The 23262-nt window shown below is 46.4% G+C and overlaps 2 protein-coding genes and 1 long non-coding RNA gene across 4 annotated transcripts in view; 1 reads left to right on the top strand and 2 right to left on the bottom strand.

Annotated features, from left to right (window-relative positions):
* The window catches only part of LOC101101073 (aryl hydrocarbon receptor-like), a 65866-nt gene extending 62136 nt beyond the window's left edge, over positions 1-3730 (bottom strand). Inside the window, exon 1 of one of the 2 annotated variants that reach the window (XM_019839246.3) lies at positions 3080-3730. In XM_019839246.3, the coding sequence (XP_019694805.1) occupies positions 3080-3138 (59 nt within the window). In that variant the 5' untranslated portion in view covers positions 3139-3730. The remainder of the gene's footprint in view (positions 1-3079) is intronic. The other variant, XM_023238575.2, reaches the window with a different exon arrangement.
* LOC111562359 lies at positions 3680-15144 on the top strand. The gene is made up of 2 exons (XR_006584695.1): positions 3680-3818; positions 14577-15144. It is a non-coding gene; the product is annotated as an uncharacterized LOC111562359 (long non-coding RNA).
* Positions 15145-19659: 4515 nt separating this feature from the next.
* The window catches only part of LOC123379814 (MAP7 domain-containing protein 1-like), a 4635-nt gene continuing 1032 nt past the window's right edge, over positions 19660-23262 (bottom strand). Inside the window, exons 2-3 of the mRNA XM_045036446.1 lie at positions 21287-22897; positions 19660-20206 (exon numbers count right to left, since the gene is read on the bottom strand). Of these exons, the coding sequence (XP_044892381.1) occupies positions 22050-22897 (848 nt within the window). The 3' untranslated portion in view covers positions 19660-20206; positions 21287-22049. The remainder of the gene's footprint in view (positions 20207-21286; positions 22898-23262) is intronic.

Below are 23262 nucleotides of genomic sequence, written 5' to 3'. Positions count from 1 at the left end.
TCAAGGAACTGATCCAATTTATAATTGTACCAGAAACCATAAGATACTTAGGAATAAAACCAACCAAAGAGGTAAAAGATCTGTACTCTGAAAACTATAGAACACTTATGAAAGAAAATATTCTATGCTCATGGATTGGATGAACAAACATTGTTAAAATGTCTATACTATCCAAAGCAATCTACACATTTAAGGCAATCTCTGTTAAAATACCAACAGCATTTTTCACATTGCTAGAACAAACAGTTCTAAAATTTGTATGGAACCACAAAAGACCCTGAATAGCCAAAGTAATCCTGATAAAGAAAAGCAAAGCTGGAGGCATCATGATTCCAGACTTCAAGCTATATTACAAAGCTGTAGCCAACAAGATAACATGGTACCAGCACACACACACACAAAAAGACACATACATCAATGGAATAGAATAAAAAACCCAGAAATGGATCTACAACTATATGGCCAACTCATCTTTGACAAAACAGGAAAGAATATCCAATGGAAAAAAGACAGTGTCTTCAACAAATGGTGTTGGGAAAACTGGACAGCAACATACAGAATGGACCACTTTCTTACACCACACACACAAAAAAATTTGTGAAATGAATGGAAGACCTAAATGTGAGACAGGAAACCACCAAAATCCTAGAGAAGAAATAGGCGGCAACTCTTTGACCTTGGTTGCAGCAACTTCATGCTAGACATGTCACTGAAGGCAAGGGAAACAACAGCAAAAATGAACTACTGGGACTTCATCAAGATAAAAATATTCTGCACAGCGAAGGAAACAACAAAAATAATAGGCAGCCTAGAGAATGGGAGAAGATATTTGCAAATGAAATATCTGATAAAGTCTTAGTATCCAAAATCTATAAAGAACTTATCAAACTCAGCACCCAAAAACAAAGAATCCAGTGAAGAAATGGGCAGAAGACATGAACAGACATTTTTCCAAAAGAAGACATTCAGATGGCTAACAGATACATGAAAAGCTTCTCAATATCACTCATGATCAGGGAAATACAAATCGAAACCACAATGAGATACTACTTCACACCTGTCAGAATGGCTACAATTAACAACTCAGGAAAAAACAGATGTTGGCAAGGATGTGGAGAAAGGGGAACCCTCGTGCACTGCTGGTGGGAATGGAAACTGGTGCAGCCACTCGGGAAAACAGTATGGAGGTTCCTCAAAAAGTTAAAAATAGAACTACCCTCCATCCCATCCCAGCAATTGCACCCAAAGGATAAAAAAACAAACACACAAAAATACTGATTCAAAGGGGCACATGCACCCCAATGTTTTCAGCAGCATTATCAATAATAGCCACACTATAGAAAGAGCCCAAGTGTCCATCAACTGATGAATGGATAAATCAGATGTGGTATACATACACAATGGAATATTACTCAGCCGTCAAAAAGAATGAAATCTTGCCATTTGCAACATCGTGGATGGAGCTAGAGTGTATTATGCTAAGTGAAATAAGTCAGTTAGAGAAAGACAAATACCATATGATTTCACTCATATGTGGAATTTAAGAAACATAACAGATGAACACAGGGAAGGGAAAAGAGAGAGAGAGAGAGACAGAGAGAGAGAGAAGGAAACCATAAGAGACTCTTGATGATAGAGAACAAACTGAGGGTTGATGGAGGGAGGTGAGTGGGGGTTGGGCTAAATGGGTGATAGGTAGTTAGGAGGGTACTTGTGATGAACACTGGGTGTTATATGTAAGTGATGAATTGCTAAATTCTACACTGGAAACCAAGCTTACCAAGTTAATGTTAGTTAACTAGAATTTAAATAAAAATGTGAAATTAAAAAAATGTACAGTATATGTAATACATTTAGGGATGCCTCCCCCCATTTTAACATTTTTTTTTTTCAATTAACCAGTGATGGCTGGTTTCACTGCCCTGGACAAATAACTTATGATGAACTTGTTTCTGAGCTATGCCCCTACTGAGAAGTTTCATGGTGTGTATATTTTTTATTGTGTAAAATGCAAACACCATAAATTTTTACCAATGTAACCATTTTTAAAGTGTACCGTTCAGTGGCATTAAGCACCTTCAGGATGTTGTATCGCCATCACCACTCCCCAGGTCCAGAACTTTTTCAGCACCTTGAGAGAAACCCCTAACCCTTAAGTCACTTCCCCTCTCCCACCCCCTTGCCACCTCCGATCTACTTTTGGATTTACCTGTTCTGAGCATTTCCTATCACTGGTATCAAGGGCTATTTGCCCTTTTGTACTTCACATCTACCACGGCATTTTATGCATTTTAAAACGACATGGAATTAGAATTGATATTTTGAGAGGTTTTGGAAATTTCTCACAGACCCGCCTCCAGGAGCTGGTTCCCTTGCGCCAATGGGGGTGGGGTGGGGGTGGGGGTGGAAGGAGGGTCTCTGCGTCCCTGGGGATGTGCTTTGAGGGCGCGTTGTCGCCAGGCCCTCGCTGCCAGGTGTGGTCAGGCCCCAGGGCCCCGCCCCAGCCGCTCCGGGACGCGCGCAGACCCTGGGGTATCTGGTCCAAGGACGCTGCCCAAGGAGTGTCCTCTCCACAGGCTTGTGATTTATTGTCCTCAGGAACGTCTGCCCAGCTCCAGGGGCCACACAGATCTCTCCCGCCAGGAACGTGGAAGGGACCCTGCCGCGTCGGGAACGTGCTCAGGGCCTTGGCATCCCGTCGGTAAATGGGGGTGAAGTGTGGAAGTCACCCATCCACGCAAGGTCTCTCCCTTCCAACCTCCCGCCGTGACTCCGGACCCCTTCCCTTGCCGGCGTGCGCGCCCTGGTCCCGGGATTGTGGACCCGGGAGACCCTTTCCCGGGCGCGCCCTGGTCCGGGAGACCCCGCGCGCCCTTCCCGAAGAGCTCGTTCAGTCAGCGCCCTCCGCCCCCAGACCTGAGCAAGACCCCCAGAGACACTTCTGGGGTGGGACTGGGGGATCTTGACGTCGCATTCCACCCTCCCCAGGCCGGTACTCTCGGCGTCGGATCCCGCGGAGCTCAGGGTGCGGTTGGCATGGGACCCACACCCGCCGCCCGCGCCCCCTGTGCCCTAGTACCTCCTCCGCGCCGGCTTTTTCCTCTTCTTCCCCGCGTACCTGCCCCCGATGGACAGCATGGTGCCCGCCGGCGGCCGCACAAAGGGGCGCGGACCCGGGGCGTCGCCGCCCAGCGCCAGGAAAGAGGCGCCCCCGCCCGGAAGGCTGCCTGCTGGGTGCGTCCCGACCCGTTTCCAGGACTGGAGCGCGCGCCCCGGGGGTCGGGGGCGAGGGCTGTCCGCCTCCCGGTACGAGGGCCCGCGGCGCGCGATTGGCCGGTTTCCCTCTAGGGGCCCTCAGCGCAGACAAACGCGGGCTTCCTCGTCTGCAGGTGCGTATGGCACTCGCCAGTGGCAAGTCCGCGACACCAGCCGCAGGGAGAGCGCTCTCGTCTGCGAACGAGCCCCCGGCACGAGTCGGGAGAGGGCCTAGTCCCCACGCGCTGCGCCTCCGCTCTGCAGGTCTTCCGCTCGAGAAAGCAGGACCCCCAACGGGCTCCTTCGATGCGCGGTTGGGCGCCAGGGAACGCGCTCCCTGGGAGGGGGTTCCCCAAGGAGAGACGTGTCGCGGGGGCGCGAAAGACTCGGAACTGAACCAGGAGCCCCTTTGAACCTGTGGTCGCTGCGGACAGAGGAACCCTCCCGGCCGGGCCGCCCCGACGCTCATGCCGCGGCCAGAGGAGCCTGCCAAGGAAGGTTTATTCCAGAACAGCAGTGGCTACCGGCTGACATCCAACCTCTGCATAAGTCTGTGCCCAGGGGTCATTACACTTCATTCTACCGGCTGCGTGTGTGTGTGTGCGTGTGTGAGTGTGTGTGTGTGTGTGTGTGTGTGAGTGTGTGTGTGTGTGTGTGTGTGTGTGTGTGTGATATGATTGCGTTGTTTTTGTGGGCCTGGTATTAAGTAAGTAATGGAAATGCCTCCCAGCGTTCCCACATGCAGGGGTGACAGGTAACAGGTGACAGGTGAGGTGTGGCTATCCCAGGGGGAGCTTCCTTGCCTTCCTTTAGGTCATTACCGGGACCTCAGGACTTCAAACCACTCACTTCGGCATGGGGATGCTGAACAAGAAGTGCTTTTGTTTTCTTTCAGTGTCCATAAAATGGCAACTAATCCAGGACACTTAAAAAAAAAACCCAGTAATTGGGGCGCCTGGGTGGCTCAGTCGGTTATGCGGCCGACTTCAGCTCAGGTCATGATTTCGCGGTCGGTGAGTTCGGGCCCGGCATCGGGCTCTGCTGACAGCTCAGAGCCTGTAGCCTGTTTCAGATTCCGTATCTCCCTCTCTCTGACTCTCCCACGTTCATGCTCTCTCTCTCTCTGTCTCAAAAATAAATAAACATTAAAAAAAATTAAAAAAAAAACAGTCATAGAACACATTAGTGACTCTGGATTCTTCAGAAAGCATAATGAGAATCTAAGTATTTTCCTATCAGCATCAGATTCCTACTTTGAATTTTATGAAGTTGATTAGAGTAGTGGAGGCAGAAACACCGAGCCCCAGTCTTGAGAGCACCATGCAGCCAGGCTGTTGCAGACTTCAAAACAGCACTCAAGTTTTCCAAAACCACCTCAGCAAACTCTTAACTGCAGTGGGAGGCATTTGTGGAGGGGCTGGAGGAGATGAAGGTTGGCAGGAAAGGGGTCTCAGTCTCCTCAGGACCAGCCTTGACCGTGCAGTCCCTCCACAGCCATAGCTGAAGACCCCCAAATAAATAAAGTCCTTCTTCCCTCTCCTCCCAGGTGAGAGGAAAGGCCAGTCCCAACAAAGTCTGGAAAGGTCCAGAGATCTGGCTGCAGGTCCAGAGATCAGCACATGGAACCCTCCTTACTTCTAATGTGTGGGGTGCTGAAAAAGAAGTCTCTAAGTCCTTTACAATCTTTCCTCAGAAAAGACTTTTAAAACTTCTGCTTCCTGATTCAGTGGAATCTTCATTCTTAGAAACCACTTGAGTTCAGATGCTCTTGCCTAATTTCCCTGTCTGGTGTTTCTTGAAAACAGATGACCAGATAATGTATCAAACCAAGCCCCTTTCTTTAGACTTCATAACAAGGAAAACTTAGTAATAATTATTAGATAAGAGACGTTGGTAGGTTTCCTAAAAGAACCAGGATGTGTGTTTCATTTTATGATTGAATTATGCTGTGTTCATCACTCAGCAAGGGCACTGGGTCTTGGGGCCTAGGACTCTTGGTGGAGGAGCCAATGTTGTTAGATATTAGTTAGATACCAGAATAGTGTTATTAGGTAAATAGTGTTGGCTATTTATCAAGACTGCTGGTGAGGCAGTACAAGGCCAACCCATTTGGTTTCAGTCCTGCTGACTTGACAGCAGAAAGCTGTCAAGTGGAAAAGCATCCTGAGATTTAAGAGATGGACTCTGCCTGGGGCCAGGGTACCAGGGCCCCTTTACAATCCAGCAATTGCCTACTTTCTTGAATTGCAAAAGTGGAATTCTTTGTACTAAGGCAGAGTTAGAGCGGGGACTGACAATCTGTGGTATTCTGGGAACTGGGATGTGATAGCCTGGGGGATAGGAAGGATCCTGGACCCTCCTAAACCACTCTTGCTGTGCCCGCTCCTGACAAAGGTTCTCACCTGCCTCTGTACCTCCGCATCTGCCATACATCTGGATGTGGTTGTGGTCTGGGGCCTGAGCAGGGTTCTGGACTGGGTTGGGGCTGCCTGGCTACCTCAGTTCTTTGTTCCCACTGCTTGGAGGCAGAGAGGAGGCTGGATCAGAAGCCACTGACTAGAGTCATAGAGACAGGGGCAGTAGTCATGGCAGGACTTAGAGGAAACAAATCAATTGGCATCAAAATAGTGTTTGAGATTGTGTCAGCAAAAAGTGCCCTGGCGCAGTGGCCTCTTACTGTTCCCCAAGGCCACCTCCAGGATGGTTACCTCCACCCTCAGAATGTTGTCCCCGGGCTATAACCCTTCCCAACACCCCTCTCAGGCTGGGCCATAGAGAACAGAAGGGAACAGAAACAAATCTTCCACCCAGGCAGAACCCAGCCAGGCAAGGTGTCCACTGATCTGTCCCTAACTTCCTCCATACCCAAAGGGACATACTGTGTTACTCAGATCACTGATTACTGGATTTACATTCCCTTTTGTGAAAGAAAGTTTTTACTCTGATTATTCTATTTTCCCTCATTGATTAGGTTAGGTATCTGGTTAACTGTTAAGTCTTTGGAACCCAGAGGCTGCAAGATCAGGAAACTCCACATTTGTACCTTCCAGGATGCACAGACAGCGCCTCTAGGTCCTTGGCTTGCTGCAGAATCAACTGCTTGGGCCCAGTCCTGAGCCATCTCCCAAGGGGAGAGGAGGAGTGCTTTTATGATTGAAAGAAGGATTGTTGCATTATGTTAAGAGTGGTCATCTTTGGAATTACCAGTTAGGGAAATTACCAGTTACACACACATGCATGCACACTCAGGAGCCAAGGCATGGACTGTAGTTGGATATTTCATGTTTCCTGTTTGCTCTGTTGTATTAATTCTCAGTTGCTGTAGTGACAAATTACAAATTACTTGGTGGGTTGGAACAACACAAATTCTCTTACAGTTCTGCAAGGGGTCAGCAGTTTCGCATAGGTCTTACCAGGATAAACTCAAGGTGTCAGCAGGACTGCATTTCTTTCTGGGGAAAGAACAACTCCAGGGGACAAGCTGTTTCCTGTTCATTTTGGTTTTTGGCAGGATTCAGCTCCTTGTAGTTATAGGACGGAGGTCCCCATTTTTATGCTGGTTATAAGCTGAGGGCCATTCCTAGCTTCTAGAGGCTACTCACATGTCTTGGTTTATGGCCTCTTCCTCCATATTCAGTGCCAGCAGTGGTGAGTCCAGTCCTTCTCACAGACTCTTTTGCCTTCCTTCTCCATGGATTTATCTCATTAGATTGGGGCCACTTGAATAATCCCAGATAATTTCTCTGTTTAAAGGTCAACTTATTAGGTAACTTTAATTCTATCTGTAACCTTAATTCTCTTTTGCATGTAGAGCAATATATGCTCAGATTGTGGGGATTGGCATGTGGCCATCTTTGGGGTGCCATCATTCCACCTGCCACGGTTACTTGCCCAGGAGAGGGAGGACTTATGGGGTGGTAGAATCTCCATATGATAAGTTTTACCTGATTCTGCTAAATAATTTTCCGAAGTGGTTGTGCTCAGTGAACACTATTCTGTTTCATTGATCTCTTTGTTTATTCTTTTTTAAAAATTTATTTTTAATGTTTATTTTGAGAGAGAGAGAGAGAGAGAGAGAGAGAGAGAGAGAGAGAGAGAGAGAATATGAACAGGGGAGGGGCAGAGAGAGAGAGCCAGAGACACAGAATCTGAAGCAGGCTCCAGGCTCTGAGCTATCAGCACAGAGCCTGATGTGGGGCTCAGACTCATGCACTGTGAGATCATGACCTGAGCTGAAGTCAGACCGTCAACTGACTGAGCCACTCTTGTGCCCCTGTGTATTCTTATGCCCATATCATCTGTCTGTGTTATTGTAGGTTTTATTAGTCTTAATGTCTGGTAATGTAAATATTCTTTTTTACTCTTTTTTTAGATTGTATTTGCTATTTTAGTCTTGTATTTCCATATACATTTCAGAAATAACTTGTTGACTTCCACAATACCTGCTGGAATTTTGAATGGGATTGCTTAGATTCTATAGATAAGTTGGGGGCAGAATTAACATTTTGTAATAGAGTCTTCCAATCCATGGACAAGTAATAATTTTTTTTTTTTGGTCTGGGTCTTCTTTAAGTCTCTCAATAATGTTGTATGTTTTTTTTTTCTTGCACATATTTCATTAGGCTTTTTCCTAAGTGTTTGATTTTGCATTTTAAAATGTTTATTTATTTTTGAGAGAGAGAGAGAGCCAGCAGGGAAGGGGCAGAGAGAGAGGGAGACAGAAGATCAGAAGCAGGCTCCACGCTAAAAGTAGCGAGCCAGATGTGGGGCTCGATCTCATGAACTGTGAGACCATGACCTGAGCTGAAGTTGGATGCCTAACTGACAGCCACACAGGTGCTGCACTTTGATAATTAATCATAATAGTTACTTACAGACTTCTTTGGATTTTTTTAGTGTTCATATCATGTAATCAATAACTAATGACAATTTTATCTAGTTCCTTTCTTTTTCTTGCCTTATTGCCTGGGTGGCATCTCCAGCACAACATTCAGTGCAAATGGCTATTTATATTTTGCTTCCAGTCTCCAGGAGAAAGATTTTATGACTTCACCATGAAGCCTGATGTTTGGCATAACTGTTTTGAAGATACATTAAAAGATTAAATCATTTTCCTTCTATTCATATAGTTTGCCAAAAATTTTTTCTTTTTATTATGAATGGATTTTTAATTTTATACAATGATACTTCTGCCTCCACTGAAATGATCATATGGGTTATTTCTGTTTGTTCTGTTGATATGGTTAATTACTTAAGTTGATGAAAAAAAATTTTTTTTAAGTTAATTTATTTTGAGAGAGAGAGAGCAAGCAGGGAAGGGACAGAGAGAGGGGAGAGAAATCCCAAGCAGGCTCTGCACCATCAGTGCAGAGCCCAATGTGGGGCTGGAACTCATGAATTATGAGATCATGACCTGAACTGAAATCAAGAGTTGGACACTTAACTGACTGTGCCACCCAGCTGCCCCTACTTAAGTAGATTTTTGGATACTAAACCAATCTTGCTTTTCTAGAATAAGTCCATTTTATCACATTGTACTATCCTTTAATATTGTTTTATATTTTGATAGCATTTTACATTGTTAGGTTTAATTTTATAATATTTTGCTTAGCAATTATACACTAGGCTTTAATTTTCCTTTTATTTACTGTCTCTGTCCAGCTTTTGTATCAAGGTTATGCTAGCTCAGATACTGAGTTGGGAGTGTTCCTCTTCTTCCCTTTTTTTGGAAAAATTGATGCAAGTTTGTGGCATTTGACCCTTGGTGCTTGGTAAAGCTACTCAACCTGGAGTTTTTGGCTAAAAGTGACCCAGGCAGGAGGAATGTAGAACCTGCCTGTAGTGGAGCCAAGGAACAGAGATAGAAGGAGGCATCTGAAGGAAACAAAGACAGAACTTGCAGCACTTTAGCTCCTTTGCTCCTCTCAACATGAAAAGGACATAGTGTCTGAGTCTGGAGAAATTTCCTAAACCTGTGCCCACAAGTGGCTGGCTTTCCTCTGATATGAACCATCATCAACTGTCAAACTATAAACTCCCTCATTTGCTCTTTTGTTGTACTTGTCATATTAATAGTTTAAATTAGAATGCTTTAGGAAACAAATAATTGGAGGATCTGAATCCCAAGGAGACTCCCTGAAGAGAGTCTGACTTCCTGCTGTTTCCTCTCAAAGTGCTCACTCTTTCAGGCACTGAGAAGTTGAGCAGAATGAAGCTGATCAGATGCAGATGATAAGCAGTGAGTTCCACCACCTGGGGAGACAGAAACCGGAAATCTAGGCCATGATTCTGTGGAGAAGTGAGCCACTCTGTGTGCTCTGGCCACAACAGTATTAAGGTAGAAACTAGTAATGGGGTGTACTGTTACAGTAAGGTATAATAAGGTGTATAATAAAGGATAGATAGATAGATAGATAGATAGATAGTAGCTAGAAAGTACCTAACTATAACATCCAATAACAACGAGCCCAGATCCTAACTTCTAAAAACAGCTTTCATCCAAGAAACCAGAGCTCTCTGGAGAGGTGGATGATTCCAGGGCCATATAAGGGAAATTACAAGGTAAACCTTGGAACATCTAGTGCAAAAAGCAAGGAGGTGCTCACAGAGTGACTGGAGACATGTCACAGAGACACAGGAGCCAGCCTGGGTGGCATCCTATTGTTCAAGTCTGGAATAGTCTGAGCATCAAAATAAACAGTGAGATAACAGACTGTAATGCACTGAGTAAAATAGGAAGCTGTAACAGCATTCAGGTATAATTACATAAGTGATTACATTGACAATTCTCTGAGGAAGGGGATATTTACATAGTTTGAAAGTATCCCCCCCCAAAATGCTTAGTAATTTCAGAAGAGAAAGAGTATTATGATGGACACCCCCGGAGACCCCAGCTTCAGTGGGTGATTGTCAGTGGTACAAGGAGAAGCTGCATGCCTCCTGCTAGGACACAGGCACAGCACCACCTAAGGATGTTTGTCATGGAAGGAGAACCTTAACCTATCATGAGGACATGTCAGACGATCCAGATGAGGGACCTTCCATGTTCCACAAACAACTGGCCTGTGATCCTGGAAAGTCCCCAGGAACTGGTGACAAGACACTGAGTGCAGCAGGAATGTTGAGGGGCCCCTTTCACTTTGCAAGGTTCCTGGGATGTTGGATGAGACTCGAGTGTATTCTGAGGATTAGGTGTCAGCTCTACATCCATGGCAACTCCTGATTTTCATGGATGCACCACAGTTGTGTAGGAAAAAGTTCTTGTTTCTGGGAAATATGTGTCAAAATATTCAGGGGTGATGAGGTTTCAGTTTAGCAGCTTTCTCACAAATGCATGTCTAGATTTTCTCTAAGTTTGTGATTATTTCAAAATTACAATAAAAAAGTGGAATTTATAACTTTCCCACTAAGAAGACTCCAGGCATAACTGGTTTCATTTGGTAAAATCTATCAAAAACCGAAAGAATAATTGGGGCACATGGGTAGCTCAGTTGGTTGAGTGTCCAACTCTTGATTTCAGCTCAGGTCATGATCCCAGGGTCATAGGATTGAGCCCCATGTTGGGCTCAGTGCTGAGCATGGAGCCTGCTTAGGATTCTCTCTTTACCTCTGCCCCCTCCCCCCTGCTCACATGCTCTCTATTTCTCAAAATAAAATAAAGAAAAATTTAAAAACCTAAGGCAGATTTAAAATCAATGTTACACAAAATCTTTTAGAAAATAAAGGAGGGAATACTTTTCAGATCATTTTATGAGCCCAGGATAACACTGATACCAAACTAAACAAGGATATCATAAGAACAGAAAATTGCAAATCAGTATCCCCCCATGAACATAGACAGAAAAATCCTCAACAAAAATACCTGCAAATTGATTCAGTAATACATAAAGGAATAATGTATCACCACTTCCTCATTGTGTGACCTCGGGCATTTTACTTAACTTCTCCGAACCTCATTTTCCTCACATACCCTTTCTGAGGATGGTGCCTGCAATGTTGGTTATAGTAATTTCCCCATCCTTGTCTCAGTGGTAGGCCTAGGGTTTGGGCCAGTATGAGGACCCCAGCCCACTGGTCACAGCCGTTGAATTAAGGAGCAGGCACACTACCTAACCTAGACCAATCAGTTTCTCTCTTCCTGGAACTCAGATCTTGAGCAGACACACCCAGGGACCAAAGGCAGTGGTGAGAGGGTGTGATGGTGGTACCCACAATTCTTGAAGCAGCCTGGACTCCATCTTAACCAAGTGTCTATTTCTACCCTCAACGCAGTGAGGAATGGCCCTCATTTCCTCACTAAATCCCCATTTGCTTTGGTAGAGTTAGTTTCTCTTGCTTCCAGCACTTGTCACTGCAGTCACAATGCTCCAGACCCTGTCGTTGGAGAGGAGGTGCCTGGACATTGGTGAGAAGGGCGGGACTTAAGGAAGGGCACTGAGGGGTGAGTCCCTGACAGCAGGTCAGATGGTCAGCCCTGAGGGGAGTGACCTCCTCAGGGTGAGCAGTGGAGGGAGCAATATTTATATGAATGTGGCTGAAACTTGCCAATTTTCAATGGCTGTCTGATCACATGGCATCCCTTTCTGTCCCCTAAACCAAGGGGTGATAAAAGATTTTGTAATTAAGAGTCTGACTCTTAATTGCAAAAGTTTTTGATGTTGGACTGCTGAAAGTGTTCCAGTCTCACCTCCCTCTTTTCTTCTGTCCCATGTCTGGGCAAGCTGGTGAGACAGCTCAGTGTTCCCTCCTTTGGCAGGTGGAAGATCCAAACCAAGAAAGTCCCTGCCCACAGCAGGAACTCTCACCGTGGCTCATCCCTGGCCACAGTAAAAAGCCAGGCTAGTCCCCTTTCCCTGTGCTTTCAAGCCATTTTCGGTACTGCTTGGGCTTTACACTCACTGAAGGCATCTAGAGGAGGGTTTTGGGATGTGAGTGGGGGTACAGGGAGATGCTTGTTCATCATGCCATGTTGTAGAGATGGGCTGGGGAATCCCACATGGGATGGATAGAGCTGAATGGGTGAGGATGCTTGGAAGGTTGTGTGGGACCAAGGTTTGGGGCAGAGAAAGGCCATGGCTGGAGGGGGGATTGTATCTGCCTGTAGTCCAATCTCCCAAGCTCTGGATGCGGTAGTTGAGTTGAGGAGCCCCTTCCAAACCTCATCTTTTCTTGGACTCTGTCTTTGTTGGATGCTGTGCCTTAATGCAAAGGAAAGGCTCCTATTGTCTGGGTCCACATGCGGGTAGGGGCAATGGGAGGTTATTCTGTAGGAGGTTGCAGGAAGCTGAGCCATGGGGGTGGCTCTCAAGCTCCTAGGACCTGTTCTTCCACAGACACTTATCCAGGAAAATGTCCCAGGTCCTCCGTTTTTCATTAAATAGATATTGCATGAGTGCTTTTATGCTGGGCAGTGTGCAGGTGCTAGGAGAGGGACAAACTTACATCCTGGGGCCACTCGACATGTGTGGGCTCCCCCAGAAAGTACCAGTGGCTTTGTGACTGCATAGGTTGGAGGGGCAGCACTGAAGGCCCACCAAAGGACCTGGGCCACCCTGGGTAGGCAGGAGCAGGAGTAACTTTCACTGGCTGTGAAGCCCTGGACTGGCAACATTGGCTGCAGATCCTTGGTGTCCCTTGTGCACATGTTCTCTTGAGCATCTCAGGGGAGGTGTCTGGGGAGGGCAGTCCCAAGTGTTGCAGCTGCAGCTTTGTGGCTGCTCTCTGCAGCACATGCCTCTCATATACACACATCTGGTCACAATGGCTGCAGCTGAGTTTGAAGTCCCTGGAGGTTGGGACTCAGAGGGCTGGTCTGCACTGTAGAGGCACTTTTCTTCTTTTGGGGGCCCTCTGGTGGACCTCACAGACAGGAGTGGCTGACGGGGGTTGCAGGAACCAGAGGTCTGTCCTGGGGCTGTGGCTCTTTGGGGCCAAGAGAGTGGAGAGGATGTGCCATCTTAGGCTGTATAAAGGGGTGCACCAAAGACTTTCCAGTTAAAGGTCTAACCAGGATTTTGTGAAGACTGTAAGAGTGAGGGGCCCCTCCATGGCTTGGGCTAAGGGTGGAGGAACCAGAACATTGAGCTCCAGAGGCCAGAATTGACAAGGAGGAGGTCATTGTGACTTTGACAGGGACAACTCCAGGAATACTGCAGTTTGTTGGTTGTGGACAGAATGGGTGGAGATGCCTCCAGCGATGGGCCCAAATCTATGGATAGCACAGGAGGTAGGGCAGAGGTGGAGGGCCGAGAGGCCAGAGGGTTGGAGTTTGAATGCCAGGGGTCTTGGAGTTCCATGATTGAAACTAAATGATGGAGGGCAGTCATTGGTCAAGGCAAGGTGTAGAGTACCCCAGAGGTATTGGGGGCTGAGAAGGGTTGATCAGCAAGATGGTTGGGGCTGAGCAAATCCAAGCCCCCTGAAGCCAGGGTGTAGGAAGGAGCAGCTTGTGGATACTGAAATTACCAACAATGAGGGAGGGAAAGAGAGACAGACACAGGCAGAGACACACAGAGAGAGCCAGAGAAGGGGAGGAGAAAGACAGAGAGAGACAGACAGAGACAGAGAGAGATAATCAGAGAGACAGAGACAGAGAGAGATGGAGACAGAGATGGAAAGACAGAGAGAGAGAGAGAGAGTTGGAGAGAAAGACAGAGAGTCTGGAAAACCATGTTCCCTTGGAACTGCTTCTTAGTAGGCTTGGTACATTGACATTTTGCAGTTTAACAAATTTTGAGTTTTGAAAATTCTATGGCTATACGGCTGATACTCTGATATTCTCACCAGTGCTGTTGATTCCTTAGAACTTGGGGAAAATGGGCACTTGAGCACATTAAAGTAGCAGCCCCAACTCTGGAAGCACTGGAGGAGCAACATCAGGTTCTGGGATGATGGTCTTGTCTTGGGGGATCCTGCCTAGAGGATGAAGGGTTTTGCGGTGTGGAGATTTTGCCATTTATTGATGGAGCAGCACTTCATTTTCTGGGCTGTGGTGCCATCTAGCGCTTTGCTACTCAGAGTGTGTTCCACAGACCAGCAGTTTAAGCAACAGGAGCAGTCAGGAATGCAGATTTGTGGGCTCTGCTCCAGAAGCTGACTCAGAATTCTGGGGTGGGGGTAGGGCATCCCTAACCCAGCACTAGGCGGGAAGCATTCTTCTGTCTGGAGACCTTTGTTGAATTCAGAAGAGTGAGCATGAAGTGGAAAACAACAGAGGCTTCCTTCCCCAGGAGAAAAGCAGGGCAAACCCACATTCCATTTGTTAAAATACTCTTTTTTATTTTATGGATTTTAGATTTTATCATACCTGTTCTTCTCTACAGATAATAACTGCTGAATCCCTTACTTCACTGTAAGGATGTATGAGGGGACATTCTGTCTTCAGCTGCACATCAGTATCACCTGGGGGCAACTTTTACTACATACTGACCTCTGGCCCCCATCCCAGAGACCCTAACGTGCAGCTAGGGCTGAGGCTGCGGAGAGACCATCTGGGCTGGCAGCTGACCAGGAAGAAAAGATGAAGAAGCACCTGCCTGCTGTCCTCACAGGCAGGCAAAGTCTGAGCATTAAGGGAGAGTCCAAGGGCGCCACTGATGCAGCACCTGTCGTGCTCCCAGACAACAGTATTTTTCTTCTTAGTCCAGATGCATGAAGTTTTTAACTATATATAATCCGTTCTGTTTTCTGTAACCACTGAAGTATCATCTGTAACAAAAGAATCTTCTAAGCAATCCAGATTTAAAAAGTATACGTAATTTTCAGAAAGTCATTTTTAATTTGTATAATGCCTTATCTTGTAAAGTAGATTGTATTGCTTGAGGTTAGTTGCCCTGGATGGTAATATTTCAAATGACAACCTTCGGAATAGATTTTGTGTGATTTCTTTGATTGAATGGAGAGCTCTTTTGAAGAATTTGCAAGTTTTCTGGAGTCTTTGTCTCATGACCTGCCAGAAGCCCAGATCCTCATGCGGCCTCTGGAAGAAATGGGAAGAGGGAAGGTTCTGGCCTCATGCTGAGGCTGGGGAGCAGCACAACAGGAAGGGTGTGGATTGAACCACCACCATGGAAACCAGGACACCGTGGGCAGCAGGTAACTGTGCTGGGAGGAGGCAGCTGGCCTGTGTCAAACAGAGAGGTCCTGAGGCCGACCTTGTCTAGGTCAGAAGGAGCCCAACCATGAGCCTTTCCTGCCCCGACAACTGCACAGACCCCTTTACTACCCAGGACAGAGAAGCAGTAGTGCCTCCCAGTGTCCATGGAAGGTGGGCCATTTCGAGTCATCTTGATGCCCAGTGGAGGTGGCACGCAGGCAACAAACAATGTGGATGGAGCAGGTGGTCTGTGCCCACACTCCTGCCCTGCCTCTTGTCCTACACTGAAGCTCATGGAAGGGAGCAAGGCTCAGGGGGAGGTCCACAGAGGCCCAGTCTAGGTTGTGCCCAGGGGCACTCCATGCCCTACTGAAGCCCTACTCCCAATAAATGGTATTTGGAGATGGGGCCATTGGGAGATAATTAGATTTACAGAAGGCCATGAGAGTAAGGCCATTGAGATGGGGTTAGTGCCATCATAAATAGAGACACCTGAGAGTCCCCCTCCTCTCTCCCTCCTTCCCACCTCCATGTGAGGACACAGTGAAAGGGTGGCCATCTGTAAGCCAGGAAGAGAGCTCTCCCCAGCACCCCACCAGCCAGCCCTCAGTCTCAGACTTCCATCCTCCAGGACCTTGAGAAAATAAATTTCTGCTGTTTTAAGCCAGGTGGTCTGGTATTCTGTTATGGCAACCTGAGCAGACTGAGACATCTGCAAACAGAGTCATGAGCTACAGCAGTGCAGGCTGCCAGCCCCCAGCAGCTCGGGAGGAAAGTACCTGAGCATCTGGAGAACAGAGCTGTGTAAAGAAGGCACATAAAGCCTCAGGTAGTTCAGGTTCTAAGTATGTGTAATAACATCTGAAAAAAGATAAAGGAGGACATGGCAACATAAAGCAAACATAAAATTTATAAAGAAGAACCAAGTAGATATAGCAGATACAAAAATACAATTCTGTAAAAAACAAAACAAAACAGAAACAAACCTCAACAAATGGGATAAACAACAAATAAGAAAATAACAAAATAGGGGCATCTGGATGGCTCAGTTGGTTGAGAGTCTGACTCTTGATTTTAGTTCAGGTCATGATCCAGGGGTCTGGGATCGAGCTCCACATAGGGCTCTGCACTGGGCATGGAGCTTGCTTGGGATTCACTCTCTCTCTCTCTCTCTCTCTCTCTCTCTGTCTCTCTCTTTCCTTCTCTCCCTCTCCCTCTCCCTCTCTCCCTTTCCCTCTCCCTCTGTCTGCCCCTCTCCCCTACTTGCTCACTCCCTCTCTAAAAAAAAAAAAGAAAAGACAAAAAAAAGAACAAAATATCTCGACTATGGTGGCATTTAATGACACCCAAAATAAGGACAAATTTCTATGAGTTTACAGAAAGAAAAAGATTACAAAAGAAAGAAAGAATGAATGAACAAATGAAAGAAAGAAAGAGAAAAAGAAAGAAGAGAAAAGAAAAAAATCAAAAGGACCAAATAATTATTACCACTTTGCTGACCCCTGACCCAGGGTCAGGGCATGAATTGTGAAGAAAGAGCTAACACAGCAGGTCTGGTTGCTCAGTCTTTGCACATCTCCAAGGGAGCCTGAAATCATGACTGGCTCAATTCCTGGGAATGTGACCTTGGGAAAGTTCTTCATGCTAACTGTTGATGATTTTGTTTTGTACATCTGGAGCAGTGGGCCATGACACATCAGCTTGTCAGAATTGCTTTGCACAAACATCAAGATTGATGATGTGCACTTGATTTCATTGTTGGGGTCCTGAGTTTCATTTACCATGACTGATTGGAGCCGATGTGCCTATGTGACCAGCCCTCCTCCATAAAATCCCTGGACCCTGAGACTCAGATGGATTTCCCTGGGAAATCCATTTCACATATGTTTCTGTAGTTTATTGTTAGAGACAAAACACATCTTGAGTGTCCCTGAACAGGAAAGAGCTTAGAAGCTTGTGCTTGGTCTCTCTGGGCCCCGCCAGATGCATAAATTCTTCCTGTTGCTTTGCACTCATCCCCTTGCTGTAATAAACCCGAACCCCCCATATAACTTGAAAGTGAGTCTTGTGAATCCTAGTGAAGCAGAAAACTTGATGGTTTATCTTATTAAAGATTATCTTATTAAAGATGGTTTATCTTATTAAACATATCTTAGAATCTCCAAGATAGGAATGAAGCTCCCTTCTGCTCTTAGAACCTTGGAGCATGAGAGCTAAACATTCTTTTTCTAAAAGAGTGAACCCTCCAGAATCCAATAGTCACAACTCAGTAAAATCCCTAGTGTGTGTAAGGATCAGCACTACTCACTAACAAAAGTAAATTAGGTACAATTTTGCAGGAATATTTTCACCAACAAAGCAGATACGTGTGAATATTTTATTTTACTTTTTAATTAATTAAAAAATTATTTTTGCTACTTCTAATTTTGTTTTTTATTTGAGACAGAGAGAGAGAGAGAGAGAGAGAGAGAGAGAGAGAGAGATGCACAGGGGAGAGGGGCAGAATAAAAGAGAGAGAATCTAAGCACAGAACTCAGCCCTGGGATGGTGAGCTGTAATTAAATCAAGAGTCTCACACTCAAGTGACTGAGCCACCCAGGCACCCAAAGTATGTATATTTTAAACCTCTTTTTATCAAAACATAAACAGTAGAGTTTGGGGAATTAATAAGCTTTTATTTGGAAACCTGCCTCTAATCCCACCCTGGGTACCAGGGAAGGTGCTGTTTACAGAACCAGTTGCATATTTAGAGGCACATAAGTGTCAGCAGGGGATTCGAATTAGGCCTCTCATCTAGAGAAAAACCATCTGCTTCCAGAAAAATGTTCAGGAATTTTACCTATGTATACCTTCTCTTTCCAGATGTGGGTGGTTTGCTCTTGATTTATTCACTTGGGGAATCACCTAGTTGGTCCTTCTGACCCTCTCCTGCCATCTTATGAGATACCAGGTCCAGCTGACCATACTGCTTGGGGCCTCCATTCTGTTCCCTTAACCACAACCCTACCAATACTGCCTTCATTCAGAGGCTTAGATATTTCTCCTTGTGCTAGATAGACATTTGTTTCCTGTGGCAGCTCCCCACCTGTGGATTCCCTTGCTATACCTTGGTCATTTTCCACAGTAGGAGACCAAGTCAGAGGTCAGAAAACTCAGCTCTCCATACTCCTTGGTGCTAGCTCAGGTATGTGGCCGGGTAGCCCACAGAGGCATCTGCAGGCCTGGGGCTCAGAAGGCACTATGTGAACAGGTGGCAGAGAGCAATGAAACTAGCTGCTCCCTGCAGCTAGTAATTGGTAATTGGTTAGCCAAATAATGATGTATTCTGACTTGCTAAAATCCATATAAGCCCACTGCTGCCTTTGTGTGGGGCCATTCTTTGCACTTTTCTCCTTAAGATCAGGAGATCAGGTTTGGCCCGGCCGTGAATACGTGAATAAAATCTTGCCTCGCTTCTATTCGGCATCTGGTGTTCCCCCCCCCCCCCCCCCCCCCCCCCCCCCCCCGATATCACCCTGTTTCAAGGGTGAGCCTTGAGTCATTGGAGACAATGGTTAAAGTGTTTGGGCTGGGGCGGTGGAAAATCCAAGGAGAACCCAGTTGTCCAGAGGACTCATTAGGGAGAGCACTAGACTTAATAACTAGAGTTTGTGGGTTCCAACCTAGAACTAGAAGACCTTGAGAGCTAGGATTTAGGATCAGGTTACATTCTGAATACAGATTCCTTATCAGATACGTGGTTTGCAAATATTTTCTCCCAGTCTGTGTGGCTTGTCTTTTGGTTCTTTGAACAAGATTTATCAGAATACAAGTTTTAATTTTATAAAGTCCATGTTATCATTTTTTTTCTTTTTTGGATTGGTCTTTGTGTGTTTTATTATTATTATTTTTTTGATGTTTATTTATTTTGAGAGATTGGTGCTATCTGCACAGAGCCCAATGTGGGACCAATCTCACAGATCACAACTTGAGCGGAAATCAAGAGTTAGACATTTAACCCGCTGAGCCACCCAGGCGCCCCTTGTGTTTGCATTTAACTTAATTTAATTCAATTTATTTATTTATGCAAAAAGGTGATTTTATTAAAGCATGCGGACAGAACCCGTGGACAAGGAGAGCTGCCCTGGGACCATGAGGAAAGACTGGTCATATATACTATGGAGGCAGGGGAGATAAAGTCCAGGGGGAGTCTCCAGTGAGATTTTCTTTTCTGTTTTTCTTAACGTTTATTTATTATTAAGACACAGATAGAGACAGATCATGAGCATGGGAGGGGCAGAGAGAGGGGGGAGATACAGAATCTGAAGGGGGCTCCAGGCTCTGAGCGGTCAGGGCCTGAGCCTGACCCACCCAGGTGCCCCTCTAGTGAGATTTTCATATGCTAAAGAAGACTCACTGGATATTGGAGGACTAGCTATTGTCAAGCTAATATTGTCTTTCCCCCTAAGCAAATCATTAGCATTGAGACAGTAGGGAGTTCCTGGAGAAACCTTCCTCAAGTATTTGCCAATGGGCTGCAGGTTATAGCGAAATTTACTTTTATCTGCCATTTCCTTCTGCCTTTGTTTCCCACATCATTCCCCCCTGGACAGTTTTGGCCCTTAAAATCTTTGAGGTTGCTGAGGGTGGAAGGTCTCATCTTCTGTAACTTCTTCCTGCTGAGTAAGGGCATAGAGATGTCCCTACCTATGGGCCAATATTGGTCAATTGGGGAAGGTATTTATACATAGGAGTTACCACTGGCAGAGGCAGCCAATCCAAGGTAGACAACATATATGAACCTCCTTGAGTAGAAAGGATCAGCTATCTTCTAGAAGTTATGGCTGTGAAGGAGTGTTGGCACCAGGCAGGGAGACACTGGAAAAGACAACAAAATAGGGTTCATATTATGAGAAAGAGAAGCCTAAATATAAAAGAAAAAACAAACCTTTGGTAATTTTCTTTCAGTCCATTACTGTCATTTGAAGAGAGATTCGAGGCCTTCCACTGGTTCACAGGAATACAAAAGCATGTCAGCTTGCATACTAGATTCCTGTGAGGAAGGTCCAGGTTTAATTCTTGATATGTGAATCCATTAAGAATGACCTAATTTTACTATAGTGGGAGTACATAATACAACCCAGTAAGGGGACCTTCCATTTTGGAGTTAAAAACCTCTGCTGTATTAGACTTCCAAGCCTTTAAATACATCATGTCTTTTGGGTTTATATGGGGTGGGCTTCTGGTAACTGTCAGATCAGGGTCAGGAAGGCTATGACTTGCATATTCATTTAGAGATGTATCAATTAACCTGGCCTCAAGTGAATAATTAAACAAAACACTATAGTCTATCTATTGATAGGTCTACAGTGAGAAAAGACTTTCCATATGCAGTCATTGGAGGAGTTCATCCCATTTTTAGTTGTTTAAGCAATCATATACCCATTGGGTCCTGTTACTATCTGCAAAGAATAATAAGCAAGAAGATTGTCCATACCTGTGCTATTGTGACAATTTTTTTTTCAAGTTTATCTCAAGTTGTCCAGCTTAGGCAAACAATATTTGTAGACTATCAGAACTAGAATTTTACATCCATGAAGGTGCATTATTGAAACATAGGTTTTTTTCTCTAAAAACCCTCATTTCCAGAGGAAGCCAAATCAACACTAATTGATTTGTAAAACAAGTCCAGTTTTCAGACTTGGCCTAATTAATTACATAAGCTCAGCAAGACTAGTGATTGATCCTATAGATCTTTGAAAGTTTGCTTTGCTGGAACCTTTCATAAGGAACCTCTAGATTGAAATTTTAGTAGCCTGTCTAGGCCAGAAGCCAAGCCAAGTACTTGCCGTCAGACCTGCCTGCAAAACCTGAAGCTTTGGGCAGATTCTTCTTCATGATTTCCCCAAAGTATCCTAAAGTTCCTGCACCTGCCAGGAAGTGACATTCTTTACTCACCTTGTAAGGCTCCTGGGAACTCTGTAAGCAAGGTATCAGGCCAACATTTCCAAGGGGCTTTATTGGCGTCATGCTTCATAGTCATTCTTAGTTCCTTAAAAATGTTACCGTTCTGGCCAGGGTACTTAACTTCCAGCCATAAGGCAGGCTTTTTCTCCCCGTAGAGTAGCCACTGTTGAGGGGATTGCAGCCTGCGTGATTGACATGAAAGTGTTCCAATAAGAGCATTCGTCTCAAAAGGCCCTGAAATGAGGGCAAAGGAAGGAAAGAGTACTCATCAAGTTTGCACCAGCTCAGAGTACAGATGAAAAGACTCATCGCCCCACATGATGGGCGCCATATAAATGATGAGGTTTTTGGGGGTGATAGTGGGGTTCGCGGAGTCCTGAGTCCATGCCAAGAAAGAATTCTTGAAAACGTCTTTGGTGCACAAAGGTGATTTTATTGAAGCACAGGGACAGGACCTGTGGGCAGGAAGAGCTGCTCTTTCTGTTTGCATTTTGAATTTATCTGCGGGTCCAGTGAATTTTGGTGTAGGTTGTAAAGTTTGTGTGTACATTTCATTTCATATGGTTTCCAATTAATTGTTCCGTAACTATTTTTGGCGAAGTTGGGGGATAGTGAGCTCCGCTTCAGTTTCAATTTCCAAAATGTCATGGATTTATCGGGCGGCCAGGAGGGGGCGCTGCCTCCACGGACCTGTGAGCCCAGTGTTGTCCCGCACTACCGCCACTGCCTGCAGGGGGCGCCCGAGCCCCGCTCCCTAACGCGGGCGCGCGCACGCGCATTCAGCCCGCCTCTTGCGTGACAGGAGCTCCGCTTCTTCAGGACCCGCGCTGTGGCGGCTTCTGGAGGACGTGGGGCCGCGTCCACGCCCACAAGAACCCGTCTCCTCAGGACCCGCCGCGGGAGGAGCAGGTGAGGAGAAAGCGAGGCCCGGGGAGGAGGAGCTTCCAGAGCGGGGATGCTGAGGGGGTCGGTGTTCAGGAGACCCGGCGGGGCAAGGGCCTGGAGCGGCTTCGTGCGCGGTAACACTGTGTCCCCCGCGGGGCTGTGCGCGCGCCCGTCGGGTCATCCCGCTCCGGGCTCTGGGCCTGCGGGGCCGCGCGTCCGTTTTCCTGCTCCGCGCCGACTCGGTTCCCGCCGCGTCCTTACGCGGTTCGCGGTCCGGGAGCAAGTGCCCCGGCGGTGCTTGCGCTCCCGCCGCTCTGGCCGCGCGGGGTCCGTCCCGTCTCCGCGCGCGGGTCGGGGTGTCCGTCCCGTGTACCTGACGGCGTCGTGGGGAGTTCGATGCGATGGCCCCGGATCTGCAGATCGCTCTGGGCAGGACGGACGTGGTCACAGGATCGATTCCTCCACCTCCAGGAGCACAGAGTAGCTTTCCGTCCCTGTGCGTCTTCCTCCGTTTCTGTCCCCAGTGCCCTGTCCTCAGAGAGCAGGCTTGCCACCTCCTGCTTAGATTTCCTCCCGGGCCCTTCGTTCCTTCTGAGGCAGTTGTAAATGGGATCGTGTCTTCACTTCTCTTTCCAATGGGTCGTCGGGAGTGTGCAGCTGTGCACGTGGTGTTTGTGTGTTGATCTCGTATCCTGCGGGCGTGCTTAGTTATTAGTCCTGTTTACCTTAAATATAACACTGCCGGTTTCTACCAGCAAAAATGGGTTTATTTGGGAAGAAGAGAGCATTTTTCCCCCTGTGACCGGCGTTTTTCCCTCAGCACGATGAGTGCAAGGTTCAGTCCGTGTCATAGCAGGTGTCAGAATTCCCGCCCTTGATGAGGCCAAGCCTATTCCGTCCCGTAGAGACCACATCTCGTTTATTTATTCATCTATCCGCGGTCGCTCGGGTTGCTTCCATGTCTTGGCTGCTGTGAAGAGGCTGCTATGAACACAGGAACAGGAATGTCTGCTCAAGGCTTTGCTTTCAATTTCCGGGCGTGTGTGTAGAGGTGGAGTCTGTGTTAACTTCCTGAGGGACTA

Source organism: Felis catus, chromosome C2, assembly GCF_018350175.1.
Source record: "Felis catus isolate Fca126 chromosome C2, F.catus_Fca126_mat1.0, whole genome shotgun sequence".
Classification (NCBI taxonomy): Eukaryota; Metazoa; Chordata; class Mammalia; order Carnivora; family Felidae; genus Felis; species Felis catus.
The sequence above is the reverse complement of the archived record's forward strand: the minus strand, read 5'-3'. Positions and strand labels throughout refer to the sequence as shown.